At 47.1% G+C, this 17,954-nt stretch overlaps 1 protein-coding gene across 2 annotated transcripts in view; it reads left to right on the top strand.

The window, feature by feature from the left end:
* The window catches only part of LOC140740414 (protein Niban 1-like), a 70,528-nt gene that overhangs the window by 18,516 nt on the left and 34,058 nt on the right, over positions 1–17,954 (top strand). For both annotated transcript variants that reach the window (XM_073069553.1, XM_073069554.1), the window contains 3 exons: positions 5,649–5,780; positions 10,161–10,275; positions 14,397–14,564. In XM_073069553.1, coding sequence (XP_072925654.1) covers positions 5,649–5,780; positions 10,161–10,275; positions 14,397–14,564 — 415 coding nt within the window. The remainder of the gene's footprint in view (positions 1–5,648; positions 5,781–10,160; positions 10,276–14,396; positions 14,565–17,954) is intronic.

Raw genomic sequence — 17,954 nt, 5'->3', positions numbered from 1 at the left:
CACAGGAGCGGAACTGAACCCTGTGTCACTTAACACTGTATCAGTGTTACACTAACTTCAACCCCACCTTGCCGTTTCTCATCTTTTTGTATAACTCTTGTCAAATTTCCCCTCATTCTCCTACGTTCCAGGGAGACCTCCCTTTAGAACAGAGGTGAGGAGGAATTAATTGCAATTTGTGCAATTCATCGCCACGAATGGCAGTGGAGCCCAAATCATTGGGTATTTTTAAGGCATTGATAGATAGGTTTTTGATTAGTAAGAGTTTATGGGTAGGAGACAGGAGAATGGGGTTGAAAGGGAAAATAAATCAGCTTTGATGGAATGGCAGGGCAAACTCCATCGGCTGAGTGGCCTAATGCTGCTCCTCTATCTGGTGGCCTGATGACAACCCTTCATTTCAGTCTGGATTTGGCCAGTGTTGTCCATTTTTGGTCTTTAATACACCTTCACCAGAATCCTTGAACCCTATAGTGCCCAAAGCCCTAGCAACCTCTGTCTGAGCATCCACTGCCCTCTAAGAACATTAAATAAAAATTAACTCTGCTATTCTTAGTCCAGTACTCTGGAGTCCATATTCTGAGAGCATGCCCCAGTTCTGGGCACTGCTCTTGAGTTGGTTCAATCTCCTGCCTTAGCACTTTGACAACATCTTCAAAGTTTCTGATGCCGTTCCCCCTTCCTTTTCAGTCCTGAAGAAGGGTCTCAGCCCGAAACATTGACTGTTTATTCACAGAGGCAGTCTGATTTGCTGGGTTCCTCCAGCATTTTGAGTGTGTTGATTTGGATTTCCAGTATCTGCCAACTTTCTCATGTTCATTTTTTAAAACTCCTGGGAGATCACCTCTCAGTAGTTTCCCGGTGGTCTGAATGAGACAGCTCAGTATCAGTCAGTTAGCTCTGCTGGCCTTGCTCGGGAGTGGGCACAGAGAAGAGAGGACAATCGGCTGGTGTCTGCTTCCATTTGTTATATTCTTGTGTTCTCCAGTAAAGACCTTACACTTCGTGTCCCTGCTTTCATACTCCACACCCTTGTGATAACTATTTGTCCTCCTGGCTCCACCTGCATGTTTACTTTCTATGTCACTTGAACCAGCACACCCTGATCCCTCAATACACAAACATTCATCAGTTTCTCAGCATTTCAAACAAATTCTTCTTTCCTATTCTTCGTACCAACGTACAATGTCTGACTTTCCCACATTATTATCTGCTACCTTCTTGCACGCCTCCTTCACCCATTGATGTCTCCTGTAACACAGTGAATGTTTACTTTTCCTGACTGGATTCTATACAGTCAGTGAATGTGGATACATGAATTTCTATCATTTTATCGAAGTCATTAATATATAGCTGACAGCTTGCTCCCTGTGCAATGCCACTGGTGATGGTGTATTAGCCTGATATTGGTACACTTCTTCCTTGTACCCATCTTTCTATTCTATAACCAATTAACATCCATGCAAATACATTTCACCCAACCTTCAGTTTTATGTGACAATTGTTCATGCTGCACCACATCAGTTGCTTTTTGAAAATCTAAATATACCACATTGATTGATGTCCCCTTATCCACCTTCTCAAAAAAAATGCAATTGTATATGTCAAATTTGATCTTCCAGCCTATAATGGTCTTTATAAGACCAGGCTAATATTGTTACCTCATCCTTACAAATGGATTCCAACTTTTTCTTTGACAACAGATGTCTAACTAATATCTGAATACATTATAGCCTGGTAGAGCAACTGCTGTGCCCAAGACCACAAGAGATAGCAAACAGTTGTTCATCATGCAAAGCAGCTTCCTCTCCATTGACTCTGTTGACATTTCTCACTGCCTTGAAAAAGAGCCAACGTAACCAAAAACACGCCCTACACATTAATTCTTTCTCCTCCCCTCTCCTGTTGGGCAGAAGATATAAAATATTCAGAACAGCTATCACCAGACTCAAGGACAGCTTCATTCCCGCTGTAATCAGACTCTTGAATCGATTTTCCGCATGCTAAAGATGAACCCTCGACCTCCCAAACTACCTCACCGTGACCCTAGTACTTTAATTGTCTACAAGCGCTACATTTTTGATTTTTATTTATTTTTTGATTGATTAAGATGCCTCATGGACTAAACCCTTCTAGTCCGTTAAGCCAACCTGCCCAGAAATCCCCTGATTTAACCCTGGCCTAAACACGGGACAATTTACAATGACCAATCAACCTCAAACACAAAAGTACACTGCAGATGCTGTGGCCAAAGCAACACAATCCTCTTCCAGCTGCCTTGATCTTTCCTCTGACGGGTTTTTCACCCGGCACCTACCAGCCTTCTCCTTCCCACCCCTCCCCCCACCTTCTTTATAGGGCCCCTGCCCCCTCCCTCTTCAGTCCTGACAAAGGGTCTCAGCCCGAAACGTTGACCGCTCGTTTCCACGGATGCTGCCCGACCGCCCCAATTAACCTGCCAGCCGGTACAGGAAAAGGGAGTACCCAGTGGTCACAGGGAGAGTTACAGGCAGTAGTGAGACTTGAACCTGGGTTGCTGGTACAGTAAAGCAATGTGCTAACCACTACGTTACTGCGACACCCAGTTCTGCATTCTGCATTCTGTTTCTTTTCACTGCCTTGCTGAATATGTATGGCATGATCCATTTGGATGGCACACAAAAGCTATTCACTGTATAAAAATAAACCAATCAAAGCCAATCCAGCAACTTCCAATCGTGAATCCCCTTCCTTGTTTAAATGGTGACGTTACATTTCATATCATCTACTCTGTTGAGACTATTCCAGGATCTAAGGAATTTGAAAAGATGCCAATGCATCCATTATCTCTGCGGTGGCCTCCTTTTAATCTCTTAAGGGAAGGTTATTGGATCCGGGGGATTTGTCTGCTTCTAGTCTCATTAATGTTTCCATTGTTTTCTCTTTAGTGATATTAGATTCCTTAAATTCCTCGGTGCCATTAAGTGCTTTGGTTCCCCCAGTTTCTGCTTTATATAGGATGTCCTGTGAATTTCAGAAGCTGAGGCTGTCTACAAGAAGGGTCAGAGCTGTCTCTATTTCCTGAGGAGACTGAGGTCCTTTAACATCTGCCGGATGATGCTGAGGATGTTCTACGAGTCTGTGGTGGCCAGTGCTATCATGTTTGCTGTTGTGTGCTGGGGCAGCAGGCTGAGGGTAGCAGACACCAACAGAATCAACAAACTCATTCGTAAGGCCAGTGATGTTGTGGGGGTGGAACTGGACTCTCTGACGGTGGTGTCTGAAAAGAGGATGCTGTCCAAGTTGCATGCCATCTTGGACAATGTCTCCTATCCGCTCCATAACGTACTGGTTAGGCACAGGAGTACATTCAGCCAGAGACTCATTCCACCGAGATGCAACACTGAACGTCATAAGAAGTTGTTCCTGCCTGTGGCCATCAAACTTTACAACTCCTCCCTCGGAATGTCAGACATCCTGAGCCAATAGGCTGGTTCTGGACTAATTTCCACTTGGCATTATTTACTTATTATTATTTAATTATTTATGCTTTTAAATTTATGCTATATTTCTACACTATTCTTGGTTGGTGCGACTGTAACAAAACCCAATTTCCCTTGGGATCAATAAAGTATGTCTGTCTGTTTTGAACGGGCAAAGCCACAAGAACTAAGAAGAGATGGTTAAACCTCATTAAATAGGCTTCAGCCTCTCCTGCATCTCTGCCCCCTCACTGCCTGCTCAGTGGAAGATATTGGTTCCTGAAGGCGTGATGGGATATTCTTCAGACAGGTTTTGGATGGCTGGGTAACATAATGTCTCTAATGTCTGTGGAGAAGACTTGATGGGCCAAATGGCCTAATTCTGCTCCTATATCTTACAGTCTTAATGAATAACCGCACACCTGGGTTAATGCTGGTATACTGGTCACACTCTGGCTTCTGGTGTGGCTGAAAGACGCGGTGACTATGGCCCACCCTTAATTCATTCTGACCTGTCACCGCACTTAAGGTTCAATGACACTGTTGGGTCTGGAGTCACGTGTAGGCTGGATATGTAAGTTACCTTCCCTCCTGAAGGAGGGGAGTGAGGCAGATTGGTTTTACATCTATCGCCAGGTTTCAGTGTCATAGGACAAGCAGTGGTCCCAGATATGAAGACACAGGAGACTTTCAGATGCTGGAATCTGGGGCAACATACAGTCCGCTGGAAGAAATTAGTGGGTTGTGCAGCATCCGTGGGGAGGGGGAGGCCCTGTTGACCCTGTATCAGGATGGACAGGATGAGGGGAAATGGCTGATAGGACGGGAGGGGGCGATGAGGATCAGAGGTGATTGATGGACTGAAAAGGGATGAAGGGAGATGGGCACATCGAGCCCAGGTAGGGGTGGGGGAGGGAGGAGTAGGGGATGGGTAGGATGAGGACCTCCAACTATCACTTAAATTACCACATGAATTCAAACCCGTGTCTGTGATCCCAAACTCTGGCAGTAAGTTCAGTAACTGTACTCTGCCCCAAAACCTCAAGTGACATTTCAGCTCGTCCCAGGAACAATTTCAGCATACGTGGATGATTCATGGGAAAGATTTAGCCTATCAGCTCCAAAACACACTAAAGTGAGGGGCACGGACTAGCCAGGCCCTATCACCATAGCACAGTGATCATATCGGGAGACCACAGTCAGTGAGGATTGGAAAATAACATCTCCTCCCCAGTCAATCAACAATGGTGCACCTCAAGGATGCCTGCTTAGCCCACAGCTCTACTCTCTCTACACCCATGATTGTGCGGCCAGGCACAGCTCAAATGCCATCTATAAATTTGCCACTGATTCAACTATAGTCGGCAGAGAGGGCGTACAGGAGCAGGATAGATCAGCTGGTTGAGTGGTGACACAACAACAACTTTGCACTCAATGTCAGTAAGCTCTAGGAATTGATTGTGGACTTCAGGAAAGGGAAATTTAGGGAACACACACCAGTCCTCATCGAGGGATCAGTAGTGGAAAGTGTGAACAATTTCAAATACCTGGGTGTCAACATCCCTGAAGATTTATCCTGGGCCCAAAGTATTAATGCAATTACAAAGAAGGCTATATTTCATTAGAAATTTAAGGAGACTTGGTATGGCACCAAAGATTCTGGCAACTTTCTACAGCTGAACCGTGGAGAGCTGGTTGAACCACTGTCTGGTATGGAGGGTCCACTGCACAGGATCAGAAAAAAGCTGCAAACTCAGCCAGCTCCATTATGGAACTAGGCTCCCCAGCATCGAGGACATCTTCCAAAGGTGATGTCTCATAAAAGGTGCTTCCATCATTGAGGATGCTGTCACCCAAGACGTGCCCTCTTCTCATTGCTACCATCAAGAAGGAGGTGTAGGAGCCTGAAGATACACACTGAATGATTTATGAACAGCTTCTTCCTTTCTACCATCAAACACACAACTGAGAATCCCACCACAGCATAGAATTTAAAATCTTGTGCCTTGATACACAACCACAGATTGCGCTAATATCTTGTCTGTTCATAAATGCTCTTTAGGGGAGGATCATGGTCTTCTTGATGCTCCAGACCCACCAATAACACTGACTCTCAACTCCATCAATTTTCAGGGATAGATATATCCCATGAATGAAAAATTAATCAGTCATTCTGTTCTTCCCCAGGAGCCCAGAGATGCTGACCAAGTGATTTCCAGTGGTTGCATAATGCAGTACGTGGAAAGCAAGAAGAAATGGAAGGAGAAATATTTTGTAATGAAGGCGAGCTACGGGTTGGACTGCTTTGAAAACAAAGAGGTAATAATGATGTTACAAACTCTGAGTATGGGCACCCAGTTGGTTTGAGGGAAGAGATAGCAACGGATTCAGAGAAAATGCTGACGTTGTTCCAGGGAGGGAAGTAGCTTTAAGGACTGGGAGAGTTTCAGGACGCAACAAAGGACTGCCAAAAAAGTTGATAGAAAAGATGAAGAGAGATTATGAGAGTAAGTTAACAAGAAATGTAAACAATAAAAGGAGAATAAAATAATTAAATGTGAGAACATGCAGACTATGCAGGAGTAGTGGGCATGATATTAAACAAATATTCTACATTTGACTTCACTGAAGAAAACACCAAACGGCCACTGTGGTAAAACTCTTGTATGATAACGACGAGCTCTTGATCCTACAATCTACCTCACTGTCGCCCTTGTACTTTAGTTGTCTACCTGCACCAAATTTCCAAAATTAGCAACATATCCTGAACTCTCTCTGTACCGGAACACTACATTCTGTGCTTTTCCCCCAGTTTGTACTGCCTGGGTGTACTCCTGTATGGAATGGTCTGTCTGGATGACACGCAAGCTAAAGTTTTCCACTGTACCTTGGTGCACGTGACAATAATAAACCGAGTATCAATTACCAAAGCTATGGTGGAAGTTGAAGAAGCCTTCCCCTCAGGCTCTGGATCGAGGATGGATTACTTGCTCTCGGGTACTGAGGGTCCAAAGTGGGAAATGCAGACTCTGTCACAAGGGGAAGGATGTGCTGGTGGGTGGGAATTTGGTGAGGTAGCGCTCTCCTTCTGATGCTTTCACAGGGCCTCTGTGAGATCCTGATCCATGGATTCCAGGTTCTCAATCCCATCCTGAGCGCCCTTTCTCCACAGTCCCCAGGGAATCAGTGGAGAGGTTGCATTTCATCAAGGAGGCTTTGAGTGTCACCTTTTGCCTTTCTCTCTATTTCCCTCATAACCTCTTCCCTGAGAGAGCTCAGGATATGCTGCTAGTTTTGGAAGTCTGGTGCTGGACAGATGAATAGCCTTGCCCAATAGAGCTAACTCAACCCAACTAAAACCTCGGTCCTGAAGTGGACACTAATGTTGTTTTGTTCTTCCAATGAACTTGGAGGATTTTGTGGGATCTACCAGTCCCTGCTATCACCTCAAGAGAAAAGGGGTGCATGGGGATTCCTGCCACTGGGTAGACCATAGATTTTGTGCCAGATCAGAACTTCTGATCGTCAAAGATTCTTGTTCTCCACTGACTAAAAGCTGCCTGGTGAACTGAAAGCCAAGGTGGGTCAACGTGAGCATGGAACTGATCTCAAAAGGAAAGGGGGGGTGGTTTTAGAATGGATTAATTCACAGATCAAAAACCTGCCTTCCGGGTTTCCATTTCCAAAGAAAAATGATAGCTGATGAAATCCAGAAAAATATCTTTGTTCTTTACACTGCAGCTAGCTGGGTAAGTAACGGGAATCAGTAGGAATTGTACAGTACTGTGCAAAAGTCTAAAGCCACACACACATGTGTGTGTACATATATATAGAGGAGATGGGTGACTAACTCAATTGCACAGTTCTATATACGAGGGGTGATTGATAAGTTAGTGGCCCAAGGTAGAAGGAGTCAATTTTAGAAAACCTAGCACATTTATTTTTCGACATAGTCCCCTCCTAAATTTACACACTTAGTCCAGCAGTCGTGGAGCATATGGATCCCTTCTTGGTAGAAGTGGTCCACAGCTGGGGTGATTGATAAATTTGTGGCCTAAGGTAGAAGGAGATGAGTTATTAACTTCAAACTTTCTGCATTATCTCTGAGTTGAACTGCACGTGCATTTACCAAGAGCATCTTGAACCTCCAGGTGGTCCACAGCAGGGGTGATGGATAAGTTTGTGGCCTAAGGTAGAAGGAGATGAGTTATACAGCTCTCATTACATGCACATGCAGTTCAACTCTTTGAGTGAAAATGCAGAAAGTTTGAAGTTAATAACTCATCTCCTTCTACCTAGGCCACAAACTTATCCATCATCCCTGCTGTGGACCACTTCTGGAGGTCCAAGACACAGACTTTTACAAAGAAGGGATCTGTATGCTCCACGACCGCTGGACTAAGTGTGTAAATGTAGGAGAAATCAATGTGCTAGGTTTTCTAAAATTGACTCCTTCTACCTTAGGCCCCGGACTTACCAATCACCCCTCGTATTATATCTTTCCAGTTACCAAATAACACTTAATTCTGATGAGCTAATACAAAGCTAAGTACAAACACGAGGAAATCAGCAGATGCTGGAAATTCAAACAACAGCACACACAAAATGCTGGTGGAACACAGCAGGCCAGGCAGCATCTATAGGGAGAAGCTCTGTCGATGTTTCGGGCTGAGACCCTTCGTCAGGACTCCACACAAAATGCTGGTGGAACACAGCCGGCCAGGCAGCATCTATAGGGAGAAGCACTGTCGATGTTTCGGGCCGAGACCCTTCGTCAGGACTAACTGAAAGGAAAGATAGTAAGAGATTTGAAAGTAGTGGGGGGAGGGGGAAATGTGAAATGATAGGAGAAGACCGGAGGGGGTGGGATGAAGCTAAGAGCTGGAAAGGCGATTCGCAAAAGTGATACAGAGCTGGAGAAGGGAAAAGATCATGGGATGGGAGGCCTCAGGAGAAAGAAGGGGGGCGGGAGCACCAGAGGGAAATGGAGAACAGGCAAACAACTAAATACTATAAAAACTAAGTACTCTTTTTTTCTGTTTCCCAACCACCTTCCTATTTTAACCAGTATCCAATGCTGTTCACTATCAAAATATTTTCAATAAATGTCATTATGGAGTCATACCAATTGATTTAGATGTACATAACTATAAAGTTCTGTTAATGTTTGAACACAAACAGGTCATGTGAGCAGCACCTCTTATTATCACTGAGAGGTCATCTGCACACCAGGTGGAGTTACTCCACGTATAATGGTACATTTATTGTGAATACAACTGTACGTACAGGATCCCAAGTTGGCACAATACCTCAAAAGAAAGACTCATACAGTTGGGGCAAAGTTACTAAGATGGAAAGAAGATTCATAAAAGGGATCAGCAAGGAGAAATAGAACAGTGCAGACAAGAGAAAATCTGCAGATGCTGGAAATCTGAGCAACACACACAAAATGCTGGAGGAACTCAGCAGGCCAGGCAGCATCTAGGGAGAGAGTACAGTTGACGTTTTGGGCTGAGATCATTCAGCAGAACAGTACAGTACTGGACAGGCCATTCAGCCCACAATGTTGTGCCAATCTTAATGCCAATTTATACTGAATGTCCTCGTCCATCCTTCGTGGTCATGTGTCCACCTACAAGCTTCTTAAAATCCACAAAACTGTCTGCTTCCAGTAATGAAAACCTACCACACTTACCACTTCCATTAAAGTAAAAATATCCGAGATGTATAAAAAAAATCAATAGATATTTGAAATCTGAAATAGAACAGAAATCATTGGAAACACTTGTCTGGTCATCGGTAATCAGTTTATTAGTATCACAGAAACAAATTATAATGAAAAGCAGGATCTCCCAGTGGCCACACAGTTTAATTCCACGTCTCATTCCCATTCTGGTATGTCTATCCACGGTCTCCTCTACTGTCAAGATGAAGCCACACTCAGGTTGGAGGAACAACACCTTATATACCGGCTGGGTAGCCTCCAACCTGATGGCATGAACATTGATTTCTCTAACTTCTGTTAATGCCCCTCCTCCCCTTCTTACCCCAACCCTGATTTATTTATTTTCCCCCTCCCTTTTTTTCTCTCTCTGCCCCTCTCACAATCACTCTTTGCCTGTTCTCCATCTCCCTGTGGTGCTCCCCTCCCCCTTTCTTTCTCCCGAGGCCTCCCGTCCCATGATCCTTTCCCTTCTCCTGCTGTGTATCCCTTTTGCCAATCACCTTTCCGACTCTCAGCTTCACCCCACCCCCTCCGGTCTTCTCCTATCATTTCGGATTTCCCCCTCCCCCTCCCACTTTCAAATCTCTTACTATCTTTCCTTTCGGTTAGTCCTGACGAAGGGTCTCGGCCCGAAACGTCGACAGCGCTTCTCCCTATAGATGCGGCCTGGCCTGCTGCGTTCCACCAGCATTTTGTGTGTGTTGCATGAAGAGCTTTTGCTTGCTGGCCATCCAGACAGATCATTCTGTACACAGGATCCAGTGCTTTCCCATTGTATATAATGCCAGAACTCTTCTCAGGCTTCCAGCCAAGTCCAGGTGTCGGTTTTAACCGACGTTTCGGTGGCAAAAGTCAATTTGGGGTGCAGGGTAAGTCGTCAGCAGATCTTGACACTTTGGGTGGCTGTCCGCCACCTCGTTTCTTGTGTTCTAACGTTTCCATGTCCTCTCATTCTGCCACTGCGCGCGCTGCAGGCTGCCCAGAGAGGATTGAAAGCAGACGGCATGGTACAGCTGTCAGGGTACAGCCCGCTGAGCTCGGTCTCCGACTACAAGGAGTTAGTGAACCAAAGCTGGCCCGTCTTCAACGGTAAGAAAGCACGGTGGGGTGGGATTGGCACAGGTTCTGAACTGGTCGGGGTATGGGTGACTCAGTTCATGACCATCTGTTGCCCACCTATATTTACCCTGCTGTTGACACTTAGAGTTTGATGGAACCTCTGCTGTAAAGTGTGAGGTGCAAACTGCCCCCCCCCCCCCACTTCATCACCAGTGGAGCTTGGGACGTCCCAGATTTAAACCTCCTGCTTTTGAGTTCACTGGTAGGTTATCAGCCGCCCCAACCGGTACATAAATCACTGTTCCTCCACTGGTTCAGATCCTGTAACGCAAGAGATTCTGCAGATGTTGGAATTCCTGAGTGAAACACACACAAAATTGTCATGTGAAATCAGGTTTGATGAGTGGGGACAGAGGACACTCCCTGTTGGTGAGTAAGTTAACCACTTACTTGCACGACAAGACAGACACTAAACATTCAGTAAACCAAGTTACACCCAGTTACAAACACTTGGCTAAGGACTGAGCTCGAGATGTCTCATTGTAGCACGCTTCCACTGTTCCGGCTGTGGAATCCGTCGAGCCCCCGAGGCAAAAGACCGGGTGCTTTCAGTGCGCGAGATTTATACTCTACTGGCGCGGTGACATTATCAACTGTGGCGCCAAGCGGCAGCCAGTGGAAGGGCTGCAATGCTCCTTGAACAGGCCAGACCCTCTCCAACTTTGGAGAGTAGCTCTCGATGAACAGGTCACATTGACGCTGACTGCAACAGTCCGCCCCACGCCCCACTATACTACACACACAAAGTGTAACACTACGATACCCAGCAGTCTACCAACCTCCCAACGCCCCAAACAGCCACCCCAGGGTGCAGTCGTCATGGAGATGGCCCTCCAATTTCCTGATCCTATCTACCGACTGCAGGCCGTGATCAGCCAGGTGAGAAATGTTTCCAGACCCATCGGGGATGTAGGTGCAGCACCTCTGACCAGTCACAGCACAGCTGCCACCTTCCTCCGCGAGCAGGCGGTCCAAAGCCATCCGATTTTTTTTCACAAGGCCGCCGTCCGAACAGACGTCATCTCAGCTGACGCTCTGGTCGGTGCGTCCCCTGCGAGCTCGAGCACTGTGGCCACATCATTGGCCAGTGTCTCCATCACAGTGGCCACGTGTATCAGTGCCTGGGACAGCCTGGCTGCACCGTACAGGTAAAAGTCTATCATCCCAAATCTCCTGCTTCTGTGGTGCGCCGCCCTCTTGGGCAGGGTATTAGGGTGGTGTATGTACGGTACTACACACCCCGGATAGCAGCAGCCACGGGTCATCCCACCTTCACAGCACCATTTGGCATCGACACAGTTGTCCCAGGGTACTGGTTGGCCCTCCACCTCCCTGATGGTACTGCCCACACCAGCACTCCCTCCCCTTCCTTGTTGGCAGAGGGATTACTCTCTGAGCTGGGACCTAGGGATTAGGTAAATCATAAGTAGGGAAGTACCAGCCGTTATAAAACTTACACCACCAGGGGTTACTGAGACTCAAGCTCTTTAAGGCCATTCCCATACTATGGGGCAAGGTTCCACTCCCTCCCAGCTTCCCCCGAAACCACAGAGGCTGCAGAAGTTTCTCCCATAGTCCTGTTCCATTAGCTACTGCCCAGGGGTCAGCCTGGATCTTCACAGGGCCTGTTGCCCCCCGGAGGGGCAGTGTTGCAGCGGCCAGCTCAGCCGATTAGCTCGATCCTCCCTCGCTCTCCTGGGTAACGACCCTCCCTGACGCAGGACGGAGAGCAGCAGCCTTCCGCCACTGTTTACCGCTCCGCCAAGTGCCGGTACTGTCGGCGAAATAGACTTGCTCCGTCTGGTTGTCATAGTGCTTACCCCTCTGTATGGGCGGGGGGGATGATGGCGAGAACCTCGTTGGGGGTGATCAGGGAGAGCCATGACCTGGTCACGAAGGCAGCTTCTCCCATCAGGACCCTGCTCTGCCCAGTCCGCAATGTTCCCCTTCCGTTTGACGACGGAAGACTGCCGTGCCCTCTGTGGGGTTACGTTGTCAGACTTTACCCACTGCACGCCTGACTCACAGGCAGCAGGTTGCCAAGAGAGCGGAGTGGCAGGCCAACAGCTGCCTCTCGGGGGGGGGGGGGGGGGGTGTATCGGGTCACCACCTCGGGAAGGGTTTTTGTCCAAAACTCCAAGGGAACGTGACACCTCTTCACCACCTTCCTCTGGCTCCCCTCAGTGGTGCTGAAACCTGCAGCTCGAACAGCATCCCATTCTGTCTGGGGCCAAGGGGACGACCTGCTCCATCACTCGCTTGGCAGTCCCAAAGGTACCCACTGCTCGGGACCCCAGAGAAAGGTGGTCTTTTCCTGAGAGAGGGCATGCAGCGTCATCGTCGGGATGGGGGGGGGTGGGGATAAGCTGACATCAATATCCCAGGAGCCCCACAAATCACTGTGTCTCCTCTTTGGAAGTGGGGACCACATCACCCAGGATCTTGCGCCCGGTAAGTCCCACTGCCCGGAATGCCATTGTATGTCCGGGAATATGATATTTTGGCTGGGGCCTTGTATCTTACCGGGTTGATTAAACTAGCCCTCGTCCTGCAGAGAGGTGACGACCTTATCCAAGGGCTTCCTCACTATGCCCTGTGAGTGTACCTATCACTCCACATCGTCTATGTAGTGAGATACAGAGACGGTGCGGTTTAACCGTATCACCTGCAGGTCTCGGCAATTATGCCGCGGCTGGGCTGGGACTGTGGACAGATCCCTACGGGAAGCATCCAAAGGCGTTCTGTCCACCATCCCAGGTAAAGGTGAACTGCTCCTATAACCCAGAACTCTGGAGCATGGAGAAGGCATTGGACAAGTCTGCTTCAACGTACCAACGCTTCCTCTCCCTTACCCCCCCATCTCCTCATTAATGGTCACCATATCTGGGTCAGCCGCTGTGAGAGGCAGTGCATATTCATTCAACAGTCTACAGTCGAGGGTAATGTGGCATGTCCCATCCTCCTTCCAGAGAGTGGTGAATCTGTGGAACTGGTTGTCACAGGCAGCTGTGGAGGCCAAGTCTTCATGTATATACTTAAGACAGACGTGGTGGGTTCTTGATTGGTCAGGGATACGGGGAGAAGGCAGGAGATTGGGACTGAGAGGAAAATTGGATTAGCCATGCTGTAATGGCGGAGCAGGCTCGATGGGCTGAATGGCCTAATTCTGCTCCTGTATCTCATGGTGCTGTGCCACCAAATGGCAGCCAGTGGAAGGGCTGCCATGCTCCATAAACAGGCCAATCCCTAGCTAGCACTGGGAATTGGCTTTCAATGAACCAGTAAGATTGACACATATTGCTTCTGTTACCCAGTCCCGGAACTTCCTACCTGAAAGTATCTCCACCAGCATTCACCACAGTGACAGTTCACCACCACTTTCTCGTGAGTGACTGGGTATGTGTAATAACTGCCACCCTTTATCAAATGACATACACAACCCGAGAATGAAGGTGCATTAAAATATCTTGGAACTCCAAACACAAGCTGTTCAGAATCTGCGCAGCAACATGCACAAAACGCTGGAGGAACTTGGCAGGCCAGGCAGCAATAACGGAGGGAAATGAACTGCTGGTGCTTTGGACTCAGCATGTTGTGTGTGTTGCTCAATATTTCTAGCATCTGCAGAATCTCTTGAGTCTTGGAATCTGTACAGGATGCCCAGATGGATTGTCGCATTCATTGCCGGCGTGTGTGCTGCCTACGTGTGTTAGTGTGTTGGACACCAACAAGGCACAGTCAATCCAGCTGTGGTGACTCACACAGCCTCCAGTAACCACGGCAGTGAGCAGTAGTCATATTACAGTGTGTATTACAAAATCCCAGAGTGGTAGTCCATAGAAAAAGAGCACCAGTCCCACCTCTGAATCTGGATTAACAACAAAATGTGGAACTAAAAGGCTGTGTTACTGGTGGAAGTGAAGTTGGATTGTCATAAAAATCCAACTCATTCACCGGTGCTCTTCACAGAGGAACCTAATCGCCAGCGTAAACCCCGGTGCTCCCAAGTGGCGTGACTCCTTACTGATACGTGAACGTGAGGCTGTGAAGGGCGCGATGTTAACGTGTCCTGCTTTCCCCTCGCTCTGCAGGCGTGGCAGTCACTTACTTGGAGGAGCAGCACTTGAACTTCCCAACAAGTCACCACCTCTTCCTCTGGCATTCCTACAAACCCCACCTGCTCCTCTGTTTCCACACCGAAGAGGACTGTCACACCTGGAGCATGGTCCTTGCCGATGGAATTCGACATTTAAACACGGGTATGAACCTCTTATGTCCTTGGCTTCTCTTCACGAGGTGCCATTCTTCAGAGCCTATTACTTTACATATAAGGAGCACATTTAATATCACCAGCATGTGTCGAGGAATTTGTTAACTTTACAGCAGCAGTACAATGCAATACATGATAAATAAATATAGAGGAAAATACTGAGGTGCATTAAGTATATATGTGTCTATTAAATAGTTAAGTTAAAATAAGTTATGTAAAATAACAGAAATAAAGAAGTAGTGAGGTAGTGTTCATGAGTTCAATGTCCATTTAGAAATCAGATGGCAGAGGGGAAGAAGCTGTTCCTGAATCACTGGATATGTACCTTCAGGCTCCTGTACCTCCTTCCCGATGGTAACAGTATGAACAGAGCATGTCCTGGGTGGTGGGGATCCTTACTGATGGTCACCGCTCCTCAAGAATGTCTTGGATGCTACAGAGGCTGGTATCAACCACAGAGCTGATTAATTTTACAAGTTTCTGCGACTTATTTCAAACTTGTGCAGTAACCCCGCACCCGCCCCCCCCCCAATACCAGACGGTGATGCAGCCAGTCAGAATGCTCTCCACGGTACATTTGTAGAGGTTTTCAAGCGTTTCAGTCGACAAACCAAACCTCCTCAGACTCCTAATGAAATTAGCCGCTGTCCTGCCACCCTTATGGCTGCATCGATATATCGCGTCCATATTAGAGCTTTCCCATTGTGACACTACACTGTGATGCAGTGGGCTGGGCTCTTGGTATTTGCTAACATTGTTGTCACTTTGTACATCGAAGGATGCAGGGTATTGAACTTCAGCACTCAGCCCTGTTTGCCTGATATCATCTGCTGAAGTTCAGTTGTAAAAGGCAGCACGTGCTGGATTTTCTGGTCTTTGGCTAGGCATTAATTTCTATCATTTAGTTCTAGCCGGAGTGTGGGAAAACCTGTGGAATTAATTACCTCGGACAGCTGTGGAGGCAAAGTACTTGAGTATATTTAAAGGGGAGGTTGATAGGTTCAGGGTGTCAAAGGTTATGATGAGAAGGCAGGAGAATGGGGTTGAGAGGGATAGTAAATCAGTCATGATGGAATGGGGGAGCAGACTTGATGGGCCAAATGGCCTAATATGGCTCCTATGATGATCTAGAATTTCACAGTAACTACTGACCTGCATGGTACCTTAACCAGGCCAGTCAGCGTCCACTTAGAAACATAGAAAACCTACAGCACAATACAGGCCCTTCTGCCCACAAAGTTGTGCTGAATATGTTCCTACCTTAGAGATATTCATAGGGACTATGAATTACTAGGCTTACCTATAGCCCTCTATTTTACTAAGCTCCATGGACCTATCTAAAAGCCTCTTAAAAGACCCTAACATATCCGCCTCCACCACCGTTGCCGGCAGCCCATTCCACACACTCACCATTCTCTGTGGGGAAAAAAAAACACTTACCCCTGACATCTCCTCTGTACCTACTCCCCAGCACCTTAAACCTGTGTCCTCTTGTACCACCCATTTCAGACGTGGGAAAAAGCCTCTGACTATCCACACAATCAATGCCTCTCATCATCTTGTACACCTCTATCAGGTCACCTCTCATCCTCCATCGAGAAAAGGCCGAGTTCGCTCAACCTGAGCTCATAAGGCGTGCTCCCCAATCCAGGTAACATCCTTGTAAATCTCCTCTGCACCCTTTCTATGGATCCACATCCTTCCTGTAATGAGGCGAACAGAACTGAGCACAGTACTCGAGGTGGGGTCTGACCAGGGTCCTATATAGCTGCAACATTACCTCTCGGCTCCTAAATTCAATTCCACGATTGATGAAGGCCAATACACCATACGCCTTCTTAACCACAGAGTCAACCTACACAGCTGCTTTGAGCGTCCTATGGACTCGGACCCCAAGATCCCTCTGATCCGCCACACTGTCACGAGTCTTACCATTAATACTATATTCTTGCATCATATTTGACCTACGAAAATGAACCACTTTTCTTCAGCAAAACCTCCCAGTCCTGATACTATATAGATAATGGTGTAAAGCATGCTGGGTGGGTGGGGGGGGGGGGGTGTTGCTGAGCGACCCCACCCAAAATACAACTGAGATAAACTGCCAGCTAAACACTGCCTTAGCTTGTGAAACCTGGCAAAGACTATGAATGTCTCTGATACTCTCTAACCTGTTTGGTGTTTCCTATAGTTCTGACCTGCAGTTCACAGATTTCACAGGCTCTAATGTTCTCTCTCTGTCTCCTCTCTCTTTCTTGTTTCAGTAACATATCAACTAGCTGGTGTTATCAACTATTTGTCATCACTGCAACCCAGGGTTCATCCCACACAGATATTCCCTTCACCTCATCCATCACTCCCCCACCTTCTCCACAATTTAAAACTAACTTGATTTTCCTCCCCTTCCTGGCAAAGGGTTTTCAAACCTGAATCGGTAGCTGTGCCTCTCTCCACAGATGCCTGCCTTGACCTGCTGCGTGTTTCCAGCCTTTTCTGGTTTTTCAGCATCCGCATTTTGTTCTCAAAGGCTTTGCATACTTGTCATTCTGAAATCCGCGGTATTACAACTTGGGGCATTAGAGTTCTGAGTTCAATCACGGCAACCTCTGGAGGAGTTTGTACGTTCTCCCCCATGGAATGTGTGGGCTTCTTCCCACAGTCAAAGCGGTACTGGTTGGTAGGTTGTCCCATGATTAGGCTAGAATTAAATCAGGGTTGCTAGTGGCATGGCCTGAAGGGCTGGAAGGATGTATTCTGTGTTGTATCTCAAAAGGTTAATTCCCGGAATGGCGGGACTGTCATATGTTGAAAGATTGGAGCGACTGGGCTTGTATACACTGGAATTTAGAAGGATGAGAGGGGATCTGATTGAGACATATAAGATTATTAAGGGATTGGACACACTGGAGGCAGGAAGCATGTTCCCGATGATGGGTGAGTCCAGAACTAAAGGCCACGGTTTAAGAATAAGGGGTAGGCCATTTAGAACAGAGATGCGGAAAAACTTTTTCACCCAGAGAGTGGTGGATATGTGGAATGCTCTGCCCCAGAAGGCAGTGGAGGCCAAGTCTCTGGATGCGTTCAAAAGAGAGTTAGATAGAGCTCTTATAGATAGCGGGGTCAAGGGATATGGGGAGAGGGCAGGAACGGGGTACTGATTGTGTATGATCAGCCATGATCACAGTGAATGGCGGTGCTGGCTAGAAGGGCCGAATGGCCTACTCCTGCACCTATTGTCTACTGTCTATTGTCTAAAATAAATTAAAAGACAAAACTATTAAAAGAGCTACATTCTGTATTAATCCCATTTTTTAAAAAAAACCTCTCCACACATTTTCATCATTTTCTCCCAGGTTCTACCACTCATCCATGAATAGGG

Source organism: Hemitrygon akajei, chromosome 16 (assembly GCF_048418815.1).
Source record: "Hemitrygon akajei chromosome 16, sHemAka1.3, whole genome shotgun sequence".
Classification (NCBI taxonomy): domain Eukaryota; kingdom Metazoa; phylum Chordata; class Chondrichthyes; order Myliobatiformes; family Dasyatidae; genus Hemitrygon; species Hemitrygon akajei.
Note: the sequence above shows the minus strand (reverse complement) of the source record. Positions and strands in the feature narration are given on the sequence as shown.